This window comes from Miscanthus floridulus, chromosome 19, assembly GCF_019320115.1.
Source record: "Miscanthus floridulus cultivar M001 chromosome 19, ASM1932011v1, whole genome shotgun sequence".
In the NCBI taxonomy this organism is placed as follows: domain Eukaryota; kingdom Viridiplantae; phylum Streptophyta; class Magnoliopsida; order Poales; family Poaceae; genus Miscanthus; species Miscanthus floridulus.
In genome coordinates, this window is record NC_089598.1 from 36,031,651 (window position 1) to 36,046,093 (window position 14,443).

The window sequence follows — 14,443 nt, forward strand, 5'->3', positions numbered from 1 at the left end:
ACCCTACGTCATGTGCTTTTGATGGATTGTATTGATCGTATATTAGATTCGATATATCTCATCTAAGGGACCCCTGCTCCTCCTTATATACTCTAGAGGGGTAGTGTTATAAAGAAAATAGCCTATTTGGTATTACAATATCTTTTTATAGCCTTGCGGCGCACGCCGACCAGTGTCATGCGCCGCATGCCTTGATCTTGTGGGCTGGGCCACCTCTGATGGTGCGGCCCATGTCTTGTCCTATGGATACCGGGGGTCATATCCCCCACAGCTAGTCCCCGAGCGGCTTGTATCCGCCTGGCGACGCCGTCTTGATCAAGTCCGAGCAATTTAACACGAAGCCGATCAGTTTTACTAACGACCTGGACCGTGAAAATCGAAGCCCACCTATTAAACTGATGATCTGGACGGTGAAAATCATAGCCGACCAGTGTAACCGGTGACTTGAGCGGTGAAAGTAGGAGCCGACCAGTTTAACAGGTTAATCGATATCGGACTTAGCCAAGTAAGGCTTGCTGGAAGGATGTAAGAGGCTCAAGATTAAATTGAAAAATTCTCCAGGCGAAGTGTAGCCGCTTAGACTCCGTTTGCGAGGAATTATTCATGACTTAGTCAATAAGGAGGGTAAATCAAGAAAAGAGCACTACATTCACCGCCAGGTGAAGTACAGCCATTTAGTCCTCGAGACTGCTAGAAGATGAAGAAGTAAATCTTATAGCAGGGTCAAAAAAATAAGCCTAAAAGCTTGCCAATGTCATCTATCATGTGCGTATCAAGACCCCAGATGTGCTACCCAAGATCAGCACCCTGATCCGAACAGCATGGAGCAAGTTGATAGCACACCGATGAGACGTAGCAAGATCCGACTGTCAAGGGAGTCCCCAGCTTAGCTGGTGACTCTTGCACAAAGAATCCAAACGCCGAGTAGTCCCTAGCTTAGCTGGCAATGCTTGCACGAAGAATTCGAATGTCGAAGAGTCCCCAGCTTAGCTAGCGACGCTTGCACAAAGAATCCGAACATCGAGGAGTCCCCAGCTTAGCTGGCGAGCCCTAAACGTGGCTGAGAAGCGACGAACAATCCAAACACCATGGAGTCCTTAGCGTAGCTGACGATGAAGCGACGGACAATCCGACTAGTTGGTTGGCGAAGAATCGAGCACCGAGCAGCCCAACCAACTGATCGGCGGTGAAGTGAGCGCCGAGTAGAAGTGAACGCCGAACAGTCCAACCAACTGGTCGGCGACGAAGTACATGAACCTAGCGGCCCGACCAGTTCATCAGCGGAGAAGTCTGAAGGCCAGGTGGTGCGACCACCCGGACGATGATCCTATAATAAATATGTAGAATGAGTAGTACATGATGTAAAAATAAATATATGAACTCAGCGATGAAGGCAGCAGAGCAAAATAGATAGACATTATGTTAGTATGAAGTGTTCATATTTTAAATATGAGTAATTTACTGCCAGTTGGTTCTGTATCGCATCACCAGCCCCCGACTAACCCATACTCCATAGCGTAGAATGCTTAGCACCCGTTTACGCGTAAGAGCACATGCGTCGCCGAGGAGCCACTGCCGACCACTCATAACGCAGAAGGCTGGCGCTCGTGCATGTGTAGGAGTGAGATCGAAAACAGGGTTGTTTCTGGTAACGCAAGTGAGAACGTGGCTGGTCGACGAGTTGAAGAATATCTTAAATATATTGTAAACATTAAAATTTCTTTTGGAGATATGTTTATATTTAATATAAACTGCCCGAGCCGTTAGTTTGTTGGTTGAGCCCCCCCAGCCCCGACAAGCCTGTAAACCGTAACGTGGAGCGCTGGAGCTCGTGTACGTGTAGGAAGACAAGCATCACCGAGGAGCCACTGTCGCCCGCTCATGACGCAGGGCGCTACTCCTCGTGCACGTTTAGGTGCTAAGTCGAGGACAGGGCTGCTTCTGGATAACGCAAATGAAAATATGACTGGTCGACAGTTTACCGAGGGGTATACCCACGGTAGGAGATGAATCGGTGGAGGTGCGCATGATAGGAACCGGATAGTGACACGAGTGCAGAGACAGTGATTTAGACAGGTTCAGGCCGCCTGATCGACGTAATACCCTACGTCCTGTGTCTTTGGTGGAATGTATTGATCGTGTATCAGATTCGATATATCTCGTCTAGGGGACCCCTGCTACTCCTTATATACTTTAGAGGGGTAGGGTTACAAGAAAAATATCCTATTTGGTATTACAATATCTTTTTGTAGCCTTGCGGTGCACGTCGACCAGTGCCGTACGCCTTGATTTTGTGGGCTGGGCCACCTCTAATGGTGTGGTGTGGCTCATGTCTTATCCTATGGATACCGGGGTCATATCCCACGTAAAGTACATCCACTACCGCTGCCGAGAGTGGGAGGGAGAAGCATCTACTACCTGTCATACCCTAGATTCTACTACCTTGCCACTGCAACCAGATACTGTGAGATTGACTGGACCTCTCCAATGGGTGTTCTTGGTCCCTGAAGATTTTGCCTGAAGGAGATCGCTGAACTTGCTTACCAAGTCTTGGTGTGAGAAGCAAAACCCACCTGCAAATGTGGGTGGTTTCTTCTCCTTTCCAATGATGAGAGGCTACAGTGCAAGTGTGTCTGTCACCACTGATCTGCGGTTGCGTGGACCAAGTCTGCGATTGCCGATTGCTTCGTCCGGATCAAAAGCTACGGCGGCGACGAATTGCGATGAAAGATCGAAGGGGGACATAAGAATTAGGGCCTTAGGGGAAGGAATGGAGACCTAAGAAATAAATGGCAGCCCACTCAGCCCACTGTAGTTTCAGCCCGGCCCGGGATGGAGACGCGCAGCACATCCGCTTTTGCAAAGTTTCCGCTTTCCCTCCTGAAAAAACGGAAACTACGAGTCACACTCGCACCGCGACCCCTCGTGCTCACTTCGGGCTCGGACCCGACCGCACCCGTGGCCGTGCCAGCCGGTTCCGGTCTCTCTCTCCTTCTGCACCTCCGCCACCGTCGAGGCGAAACCCTAGCTCGCCACCATGGACAGCCACGGGAACGCCTCTGGCGGCGAGCGCAAGGGCAAGCGCGGCCGCAAGCCGAAGCCGCCGGTACCCGCCTCTCCCGATAACAACCACAACCACAACCACACCCACCACCACGCCGCACCATCCTCCTCGCCGCTCTCCACCGCCGCCGTCGCGGCGTCAGACTCCCCGGACCCCGAGCCGGCGTCATCCTCCCCGGCTCCCCGCCGCCGGGGCCGCAAGTCCCGCCGCATCCGCAACGGCCCCCCGACCTCCGAGGTCGATGCCGCCCCCTCGCCCTCGCCTCCGCCGCGGGCGCGGGGCGGGCCCAAGGCGGCCGCGCCCAACGGCGAGATGGTGGTTGAGGTTCCCGCGGCGGCGGTGGAGCCCCTGCGCTGGGACCAGGTGGTGAAGGTGGTGCCGTCGATGGACGCCGTGGTGAAGGTGTTCTGCGTCCACACGGAGCCCAACTTCTCCCTGCCGTGGCAGCGGAAGCGCCAGTACAGCTCGAGCAGCAGCGGCTTCATCATTGGGGGCCGCAGGGTGCTCACCAACGCCCACTCGGTTGAGCATTACACACAGGTCAAGCTCAAGAAGCGTGGCTCTGACACCAAATACCTTGCCACTGTCCTTGCCATAGGCACCGAGTGTGACATTGGTATGCTTCACTAGACTCGCACCATTTTAGCCTGCCTGTGAAATATTGTAAAATCGACATACCTTGGTAGTGTGAACTAGTTGTAGTTGTACTTGCAATAATCGAAGCTAAATGCTTGCAGTATCTGACAAAATGACAATATCCTATAGATGTAAGGCCTGAACTCATTGGTTGCTATCCACCAGTCAAGTGCATTGTGAATTTAAGATGTCTCAATGACTTCTTCCTTTTCTTATTGGAAGATCATTATCTGCTTTGTTCCTTCGTATAAATATTGGAATAGAGAATCAAGTTGCGCACTGTTAACTTCGTATGCCTACTACATTCTGAGTGCTGTACATACCATGTTTATTTGTCTTAGTTCATTCATATAGAATTGCATGCTACTAGGGGCCTAAGCAGAACAGATCACATGGAAAAGTTTGCGTTAAAAAATATAAAAAATCTTGTAATAGTTCTGTCAGGATAAGAAGATTATATAGAGAAAAACCACCAAATCTCGTTTGTCTGCACCCTCAATTCCGAGACCTTAATGCACTGTTATGAAGGTGTGTTGGTTAGCTAACTTGATTGGATCAAATGTTCAAGTAAACGCTTCATAAAAAAAACTGCAGCTTCTTCTGACAAATGAAGTCCGAAGTGAATTTTCTTGTTTAATTTTAACCGCAAGGGAGCTTTTCCATTTCAGCAATGTTGACTGTTGAGGATGATGAATTCTGGAAAATCGTTTCACCTGTAGAGTTTGGGTCACTACCAGCACTCCAGGATGCCGTCACTGTTGTTGGTTATCCAATTGGAGGTGATACTATCTCAGTGACTAGTGGTGTAGTTTCTAGGATAGAAATACTGTCATATGTTCATGGTTCTACAGAGCTTCTTGGGTTACAGGTATTGTATTATATTTTGCATACTTTACTTATATATTTGCCTTTTTATACGTAGAACTATGACTAATCTCACGTATGTAAACTTCTGTTGCCTGGATATTACTCATAAACAGATAGATGCAGCTATAAATTCAGGAAACTCAGGGGGACCTGCTTTCAATGATAAGGGAAAATGTGTCGGTATAGCTTTTCAATCTCTGAAACATGAAGATGCAGAGAACATAGGCTACGTTATACCCACCCCAGTTATTAACCACTTCATTGAAGACTACGAAAAATCCGGAGAATACACAGGTTTCTTCCTATTCTATTTTTGTATACAATTTATTGTCTTGAGACATGTATTAGTGGTGTATGTGATGGGGCATGAATCCAATAAATGTTTGTTTGCGTACGAACATGTTTAGTCCTGTCTAGGTTTCTATCAGCTGTCATGACATTATTATTGTGAGGACTGATGTTATACATTAGTCATTTTAGAGGGAACAATGAATAATCCGTCATGAAACATGAATCTCTAGAATTCTTGGGCTGTGCACACATTACAGAGCAATGGAACTGATATCTGCATGAAAATTGTAACTTAACTCTGATTGCCATCTTGGGAAAAATATGGATTTGGTACTGTCAACTATATAGTGAACCGTAACCTTTTGAGGTGTGACAAACTGATTTGAGTTTGATCATGAGACTAAAACTGCCAAATATTAATTTCATTTTAAGATCTGAGATGCTTCCCAGTGGTAAAGAACAAGGATCAGCAAGGCTGTTAATTGGGGCCAGTCCAAGCTGCACCCCTATTTTGAAGAAATATTAATCTCAGTTTTGTGCTCCACATGAGGAATTTAACCTTTCAGCTACATGGTTGGTTGTTCTTCCTTTTGCCTGGTTATCTTTTTTTTTTCATGGGCTGCAATCCTTTTTATATCAATAAATTATTGTGGTCATTTTTTTATTTACTTCAGATTGATGTGCACTCTAGTTACACCTATGTCCTGAATCTGGTATGTAATTATCTTGTTTCATTTTGCAGGTTTCCCTATACTTGGAATAGAATGGCAAAAAATGGAAAATCCTGATCTCCGCAAGGCAATGGGAATGAAAGCTAACCAAAAGGGTGTTCGGATACGAAGGATTGAGCCAACTGCTCCTGAATCTGGATGCCTCCAACCTTCTGATATCGTTCTTAGCTTTGATGGTATTGATATTGCCAATGATGGTACAGGTTAGTCCTTGCTTCACATGACTGGATATGCTAATTGTCACTTTTTTTTTGTTATTCAACTTGTCTGCATTGGCCAGGAGGTGTTATATTATATTACAAGTCTGTAGCTTTAATCTGTCATTGCATATCCTCCAATAATCATTTCATTTTCTTTTTAGATAGCTTATTAGAAGTTGTATTCCATTTGTATGGCTCACTTGTAGTTGATGATCCTGATTATGGGATTTGATTTCAGTTTCTGTTTGGATCTACTCAAATATGCTCTTTCTCTATGTGTGTTGAAGTCTCAAACACCCGTACAAATATGGGATACGTGGGAAAATATTCAGTGCGAACCAAGATTGTAGAAACATGAAAACCACCTTAAAATATTACTCAGAATTTTTTTTTAAAAAAATGCCATCCATAGTGCACCCGTAGGTGCAGTTGTTCACAAAGTTGAGATGCAAACTTGTTGTGAAAATTCATACAAAAATGACAAATTCAGGTGTTTGTGCACTAGAAGATAAATTCTCAGGGATTTTTTCTTTTAAAGTGCACATGCACCTGAAATTTGTTACTCTTGTATGATTTTCTAGATTGAGTTTACATCTCAAACTTATGCGACAAAATGGATGTATGGATGTGCAATTGTGCATGCACCTGAAATGATGCACTATGGATGTGCATCGTTTCAATTTTTTTTTCCACAACGGTAAAACCGAATTTCATTACCGAAGTAGCGAAATTTAAAAGACGATACAAACAGACCCTACCCAAGTATCCCCACAACTCGAATCGTCAAGGGATCAAACGCTGTGAGAACAAACAACCCAAGCTAAAGCTGTAAACGGCTAGCTGCAAAGTACTTCAACATGGTTAATCTGTGAGGAACATTACATGGTGTAAGGCCTAACATTCAGCACGCTGGCTGACAGCATGGGTAAGCAAAAGCAGACTTGCTTCCAGAGGTTCTGTCACAGGGATCTTGGGTCCTCTTCCTCCCACAGTTGCTGGTGGAAGTACAATGCCATCCTCTTCACAACCTACACACCTTGCTCCATCTGGGAGACGAACTCTTTGCGCTGTAGACCTGACAATAGTTAAGAAAAGAGCAAATCATAAACATGATTTCTGTTGGGCATTTGGTTCTCTTGCCTTCAAAACAGAGTTCCTTGTGCGCCACAGTGCAAAACATATAGCGGCTAAGCCCACTGTATACACTTGATTTCCATGAGGTAGGTCAATCTTAATCTGAATCAATTATTGATCAAGACTGTTTGGGCTACAGTTAGTTCCAAAAGAGTAAGCAAACAAACTCCAAATGTATTTGGCCATTGTACAGTCAAAGAACATGACTAGTAGTTTCTTCTTCTGTGCATAAGACACAAGACTCGTTTCCTTTCCAATTGCTTTTTGTGAGATTGTCTTTGGTTAGAATGACATTCTGAACAAGAAATCACATGAAGATTTTAAATTTAAGAGGGAGTAGCCCTCCAGATTAGTTTGAAATTTTGTTCATATTCATTTCAACATAAATGCTTATAAGTTGATTTTACAGAGAACCTTCCAGGTTTTTCCCTGTCCCAATTAGGGCCTGTTTGGAACGCAGGAATTTCACAGGAATCACACAGGAATTTCACAGGAATCAGTTCAATTTCACAGGAAAAACGTAGGAATAGGGAAAAAATCCCGCATTCCAAACAGGCCCTTAACCTTGTCCATCTCATCAATAACGTTGCATCTGTATAGGATATCCTGTGACCATCTTAAATGAGTTTGAAGGTCCTCATTTAGCCATCTCCTAAAGGTGAGATGCCAATTTCTGTTTTTCATCCAAGCAACTGAACAATTTTTCTCATTATTTTTTCATGAAAAATTTGGAACTTATTCTTCAGGCCTTCAGGGACACCTTTCCACATCATTTGTGAAGCCAAAAATCATTGTCTCTACCATCCCCCACAACCATAGACCTCCCACTCAGATAAACATGTTTTATCTTGATTAAATCATTCCATAGGGGAATTTGGATTTTATGTTTTAGCTGAGTAATGTACCCACTACCCACCTCTCATGTGGTTTTTCTTTACAATTTATTGACTTTGACGCTGAGGGTCCCAGTAGTCATAACCATTTGAATCCAATCACACCATTTCTTGTTAAGGCATTCAAACAAAAAATCCCAATTATCTTGTCATAGGCCAAGTCTAGCTTTAGGACCAGACCATCTCTCTTCTTAATTCTAGTGTCATGAAGTATTTCATGCAAAGCCATTACCCTATGCGTCGTTTCAATTATTTTAAAAGCTCCTAAGTATGTTTTTAGGTGGTTTTCACATTTCCCTTAAGAAGTGGTTTCCACCGAATATTTTCCTGGGAGAAGTAAACTTCACTTAACAATCTTGGAAATTGTAAATTCTGTACTTCCTCATCCAGTTGAAACTTACCTTTTCATGTTACCCAGTTAAAATCTAGTGCGGAAAATTGAGTTGATATCTTCTTGCTCTTTCTCACTGCTTGGTCATCCAGTTCCTTTTAGGCATGGTGAGCGCATTGGATTCAGCTACCTTGTTTCTCAAAAGTATACTGGTGAGAAGGCACGTGTGAAAGTACTTCGCAACTCAAAAATCCATGAATTTAACATAAAGCTGGCAACCCACAAAAGACTCATTCCAGCTCATATCAAGGGAAGGCCGCCGTCATATTACATTGTTGCTGGCTTTGTTTTTATGGTTGTGTCTGTTCCATATCTTCGATCTGAGGTATGATGTCTTTCTTCTCCTCTGTTGTTTAAGCTTAGATATGAAATAATCAAGACAGTAAATCTTTCCATTTCTGTTATATTCTTGCTCACTTCTGACTTTGTTGTAATCCTGGAAATCTTCATCTGGACTTCCAGTATAATGTGAATTTTTGTATATCAATAATATTAAAGAGTTAAATACACTAGCGGCCCTTAAACTTGTGGCTCTGTGCCACTTAGGTCCACGAACTCTCAAAGTCAAAATCTAGGCCCCGGAACTCGTTAAGTCGTGCACTGTAGGTCCATACCCCTTCACGTAGCTGCTGACTAGGATACAATTTTATAAAAACACCCTCGCATAGTTATCTGCTAAAGTTACACCTGGATGTCCAACCTCGACGGGAACGAGAAGTCCACGTCCTTCAGCTCCACCTTGCCCCTAGGACGCTCCAGCACCGGCGCCGCGTCCAGGTTGTCGGGCTCCACCACTGGAGGAAAAGCAGCAGCTGCTCAGGTGGTTGGCTCCCCGCCTCTGCGCACAAGCAGAAACACCAGCAGCTCAACTCGGCAACATCCTGGGCGCTCGCCTCGCGTGACCAGCGCGGGCGGCTGCGGCGCCGGCGCCGGCGGAGGGCGCGGCGAGCGCCTGGTGCTGCTGCTGCACGTGCGCCGCCATGACCGCCAGCTAGCTGGACGTCCACAACCAGTTCACGCTCTGCGACTTCGAGGCGTTCAAGGCGCTGGCCAGCAACTACCTGAGGCTCCGCAGGTGGAGGAGGGCTTCCACGCCACCGGTGCCCACCTCAGTCCCGCCGAGCTCGGCGAGGTCATGCTGGCCAACCACCCGTCCCCGAGTCGCGCGCTCCGCATGAGCTTCTCCGACTCGGAGTCGAGCGCGCTGGTGGTCTCGTCCAGCAGCAGGATGACGGAGTTGCAGGCGCTGGAGGGCCTGGCGCTGCTGGGGCGGGTGTTGACGAGCGCCACCTCGTGCGCCTGCTCCTGCATGTGGATGAGTTTGGCGTAGTTGCCATTCTAGCCCTTGGCCATGAGCTCGTTGTGCGTGCCCAAGAGCCTATCTCGGCTGAAGGTCGGAGATGACTATGCGAGGGTGTTTTTTATAAAACTTTATCCTAGTCAGCAGCTACGTGAAGCGGTATGGACCTGCGGTGCACGACTTAACAAGTTCCGGGGCCTAGATTTCGAGTTTGTGGACCTAAGTGGCACAGAGCCACAAGTTTAAGGGCCGCAAGTGTATTTAACTCATCATATTTAAAAGACAACTCAATAGCTGGCACAGAAGCCATCTATAACCATTCACTTTAAGGGGGCAGTTATTTTATATTGCACTTTTAAGTTCTTTTCTATTCTGGAATTCTCTATTTGTGAAGATGCTGTCTGCATCATACCAAACTTATTCAATTCTTTATCATGGAGTAACCAACCCCTGTTCTGTTTGCCATAGCTTGGAATGATGCTTTGGCAATATGCCAATATCCACTGTGAATTGCTGCATTTTTTTTTTCAATTTAGATTTGTGGTGTATAAAATTTGTCCTATTGAGTATTGACTAACTAAGTGGTATCTGTCAGTATGGAAAAGACTATGAATATGATGCCCCGGCCAAGTTGTTGGACAAGCATTTGCATGCAATGGCACAATCACCTGATGAGCAGCTTGTGGTGGTGTCACAGGTCTCTTTTTCTATATGATGGGTCATGAAAACTTTGATTTACATAGACACAGCTGTGCATCTCTATTTGCTCTGTAGCTTATTGTACAATTAACACTAATTTTGTTTCTTCATGAATCTTCAGGTGCTTGTGGCAGATATAAACATTGGTTATGAAGATATAGTCAACATTCAGGTAATAATAGTTTCTATAACAGAACTTTAGTCATAGTAAAACAAGATGCCATACTTAACTGTTCCATGTGCATTGCATGGTTATCCTCCCACTGCATCACATCTGTAATACTTTTGTTTGCATGCCAATCTGACATGAAATTTTGAAAATGTATATATTTTGTTAAGGTAAAACAAGAACAAGGACATAAACATGTTTGTGAACAGTATGTTCACAATAATATATTTTTTCCTTGTGCAAGATAGCAAAAATCAGCATTTTTTAAAATAAATACACGAGATTACATCAACTAAATAAAAATTCTTTTTGAACTGGAGGGATTATATTTCAGCAGTGATACCAGTGCCTGTATGAAGTCTAGTATGGTTATATAAACTTTCTTAGTGCTGTTTGTGATTCTTAATGACATGAACCTAAATTGATATTTTGGAACTGGAGGGATTATATTTCAGCAGTGATACCAGTGCCTGTATGACGTTTATTATGGTTATATAAACTTTCATAGTGCCAATATTTCCTGTTTTTGGAGTGTGCAGTGCAAGTGCCCTTCTTAAATATACAATCATTTGTTTTTTCTTTTGTGTACAGGTTGTTGCCTTCAATGGCACACCGGTTAAAAACTTGAAACACCTAGTGACCATGGTGGAAGAGTGCGATGAGGCATTCTTGAAGTTTGATCTGGACTACGATCAGGTATCTGGCACGCAAACAAAAACTAGTTATGTTTGCCTCCTGATCCATTGTCAATATTTGACGTTCTTACTGTTTATTGGTTCTACTTATTACCATCTGACAGCTGGTTGTCCTGGAGACGAAAACTGCAAAGGCTGCAACTCAAGATATTCTGACAACACATTGTATACCTTCAGCTGTCTCAGAAGACCTGAAGAGCTGAGGAAAGCTAGGTGCTGGCTGTCGGCTGGTACAGCCAGAAGATCCTACAATCCTTCTGGGACCAGGACGCTTGATTTTATTGATGAATACATCCCCCGTTCCACGAGAAATGCTGAAAGAGTTCCATTGCAGGTGAGATTCTGCATGTCGAAGAGTGGAAGCTGTGGAATACAACCTGGTTGCACCAAAAGAAAGCCTAGCAAGCATCACATACACTCAAAAGGCATACCTATTAGACTGAATGGCGCATTGAGCCATCCCGAGTCAGTAGTAGGATAGGTTAAAAAAACCAAAGTTTTGCCCTTATTCCATTTATCAAGTTGACAGCACAGAAATCATTGAGTAACGTTGCATATCCCCATTTGCCATGGTTGGTCTGATGATACTTTCACTTTAGACGTGTGCGGTCCGGTTGTCAAGAGCATACTTTTCTGTATCATCATTTCTTTGCTGTGTGGAGTACTCAAAGTTCACCGAGGAAAAAAAAATCGTATCTGGATGTGGCTTTTGCACCTGTTTTCGTTGTCTTTCGACGTTCTCGATTTCTTGAGACTCAGTTGTTATGATGTCAATTGCATCCAAAGGGGACCTGGCTTCGATATCACGGGAAGTGGATTTGCTTGGGTCCCTGGACGCGCCTCTTTTGCTCGCCTGGTGTTGGTGTATGTGTATCCCTTCGTTTGAAAGCAAATCCGCCATGCCTTGTTGTCCCTTGTTTGGCATGATCCTGGTTGGTCGCATGTGTGATTCCCGTCCCTTTCGCTCTCGTGCAGTAGTGCCCATCCAAATAGTATACGGGCGTTGACAGGACATGAAATGCTTGGTATCTACACAGCCTGCTCGCTTGTTCGTAAACGATCGTAAATTTCTAGTCAGGAACAGTGTTTTTCTCTCACACCTAATCAGCCAGCAGTAAATAATCTACGATTGTTTATGGCCTTCCGAACAAGCTGATAGCCTTTGTGCGTGCGTTATCATTGGTATTTGGCTGCTACTCTCGCTCGAACTGCCAATATGTGGCAGCGATAGCATGCGAGCTCTGTTGGAAAGGTCAAAGCTTTTGAAATAGGATCACGCTAGCAAATATAACCTGTGTTTCTACACCTCTGCTGCGTATATATATATATTACTAACATATGTCATCGGTTTTGTTCCTCACTTTTTTATCGCTAGGAATGATATGGCTAGGAATGATCTTTTAAGTTATAGTACATACACTCGTACACTACGCAAGTACTTTTCGTACTTTTAAAAGATTAAGCATGTTGAGATTGATGAATAAACCTGAAAAAAATACAATGAACATTCACGAGGAAGAGGAACCGTCAGAGCATCTCCAAGAGAGAAGCTATACGTGCTATGTAGTCTATACTTGGTATTTTTAGAAAAAAGTACTCCAACAGCTCTTCTATCTGGTGCTCTAACATAACAAGTATGCTATCCCGAAATCCTCGTTTGCTGAATATATATAGCATTGCCATCGTGGCTCGTCATCCGCTTCCCCTGCGCGCGTGGAGCCTTTTTCTGCCGTGCCTTGCATGGCGGCACGACAGAGCCCCATGCCAGCTAAATATAGCATGGAGTTATTTATTTTAGAAAGTCTCTTGGAGTTATCAATTTTTAGAAAAACTTTTCTATTTTAGAGAATAGCTTTTTTAGCAACATTTTAGAGAATAGCTAAACATTCAATTTTTACCGACTTTCTTGGAGTTGCTCTTAGGAACGATGGGTGACGAAGCAAAGAGTAATACTCTTGTATACTTGGTCATTTAGCACGAGCACTATGGGCCGGTCCAGGCATGGTACTAAGAAGCACGGCCCAGGAACGGCCCAGCCCGGCTCCAATCGTGCCCGTGCCTGGCACGGCCCGGTGGTAGTGCCGTGCCTGGGCCGCGACTTCGGCCTGCAGTGTCGGCCCAGGCACGACACGACTATTGGGCCGGCACAAATTTGTCTCGTTACTCTATCGTTGGATGATCATCAGATAATCAGAGCCTTTCGATTCAGAGCAGTAGTATATAAACACCTCCACCTCATTCCCAAACCCTAACTTCCTATTCTCTTTCCTCTCTTTTCCTCAACACTCGCGTACTGACGGCGGCGGCTAGATGCGTCCGCGCGGTCGAGGGTAGCCGGGTGCGTCCGCGCGGTTGTGGGCTCATCCCTGCGGCGGCGGCGTGTCTATGCGACGGCAGCGGTACGGTGCACGATGGCGTGTCCCCACGGCGGTGGCTACGCAGCACGCGTCGGTGCGTTCCCATAACGGTGGCGACGGCTGTAAACACGTCCAGGAGGCAGCGGCGCATGGCTAGGGCGCGTCTACGATGGCGGCTGGGGCCTCATGTGTGACGGCGGCGTCCGCGACGACGACGTCCATGATGGCGGTGCGGCTACAGTGACCTCGGTCCCTATAGGGTCGTGCATGGGCCGAGAGTTGAGCACGACGGCACTATCAGAAATGACATGGCTGAGCTGCCATATAGTGACGTGCCTCGCCGTGCTCGTACCGTGTGGCCTGATTGGCCATGTATATACTCTTGTTTTACCGATCCACTAGGGTTGTGACAACCAGCAGGGTCTGCCTCGAGCCGTAACAATCTGCGTTACAGCCCAAGACATCTCCTGGGAGTGCGCGCCGGCAGGGAGACCACTGGCCGACGAGAATCCAGCCATGGGCAGGAGAGAGACCCACGTTACCGAGGATGAAAACGGTATGGATATTTTCCGATGGTATCGGAGACTGAATCTGTTTAGAGGGATTTAGATCTGTTCGTATTCGAGTCTGAATATTCAACATCTGATACCGTATCCGTATCCGAATACTCAAATCATATATTTATGATGTCGATATCAATCATATCCTATCTGACATGGTTGACACTGTTGTATTAAAATCTGAATCCGGACAAAAATATAAAAATAAATATAATATCAGTGATATGGTCCGTATCCTTTGATCCATGGCTTGTGCGGCCGTGCGTCGTGTACGCGCATCGGTGCATCGATCGCCTTGGCGCACCGCACGCACACTCTTCTGGCGCACCGGCACGCTGTGCCGTCGCCACGTGAGTACGTGTACGTGCGTGACAGTGCCGCACCCGCACCCGCACCCGCACCCACACCGCCGACACCCTCCCTGCCGGTGCCATGCATGCACCCACTGCCAAAAGT

General features: G+C 45.6%; 1 protein-coding gene across 4 annotated transcripts; it reads left to right on the forward strand.

Annotated features, from left to right (window-relative positions):
* The first annotated feature begins 2,933 nt into the window (after window positions 1–2,933).
* Window positions 2,934–11,786, forward strand: LOC136527559 (protease Do-like 9). 4 transcript variants are annotated; one of them, XM_066520333.1, is made up of 10 exons: window positions 2,934–3,680; window positions 4,369–4,568; window positions 4,681–4,861; window positions 5,601–5,792; window positions 8,300–8,532; window positions 10,103–10,204; window positions 10,328–10,378; window positions 10,967–11,071; window positions 11,175–11,300; window positions 11,405–11,786. In XM_066520333.1, exons 1-9 carry the CDS (start codon window positions 3,038–3,040, stop codon window positions 11,271–11,273), a joined length of 1,806 nt encoding a protein of 601 aa, XP_066376430.1. In that variant the 5' UTR covers window positions 2,934–3,037; the 3' UTR covers window positions 11,274–11,300; window positions 11,405–11,786. The 4 variants fall into 4 exon arrangements, with proteins under 4 accessions (XP_066376430.1, XP_066376431.1, XP_066376429.1 ...); XM_066520334.1 differs by having other exon boundaries at window positions 11,175–11,283; XM_066520332.1 differs by having other exon boundaries at window positions 11,175–11,786.
* The last annotated feature ends 2,657 nt before the right edge of the window (window positions 11,787–14,443 follow it).

Bases quoted from the DNA above. Each gene is read 5' to 3' on its own strand.
- LOC136527559 (XM_066520332.1), top strand. From the start codon at position 3,038: ATGGACAGCCACGGGAACGCCTCTGGCGGCGAGCGCAAGGGCAAGCGC. The intron at 5,793-8,299 runs GTTAGTCCTTGC...TTGGTCATCCAG, and splicing joins TATTGCCAATGATGGTACAG to TTCCTTTTAGGCATGGTGAG. The intron at 10,379-10,966 runs GTAATAATAGTT...TTTTGTGTACAG, and splicing joins AAGATATAGTCAACATTCAG to GTTGTTGCCTTCAATGGCAC.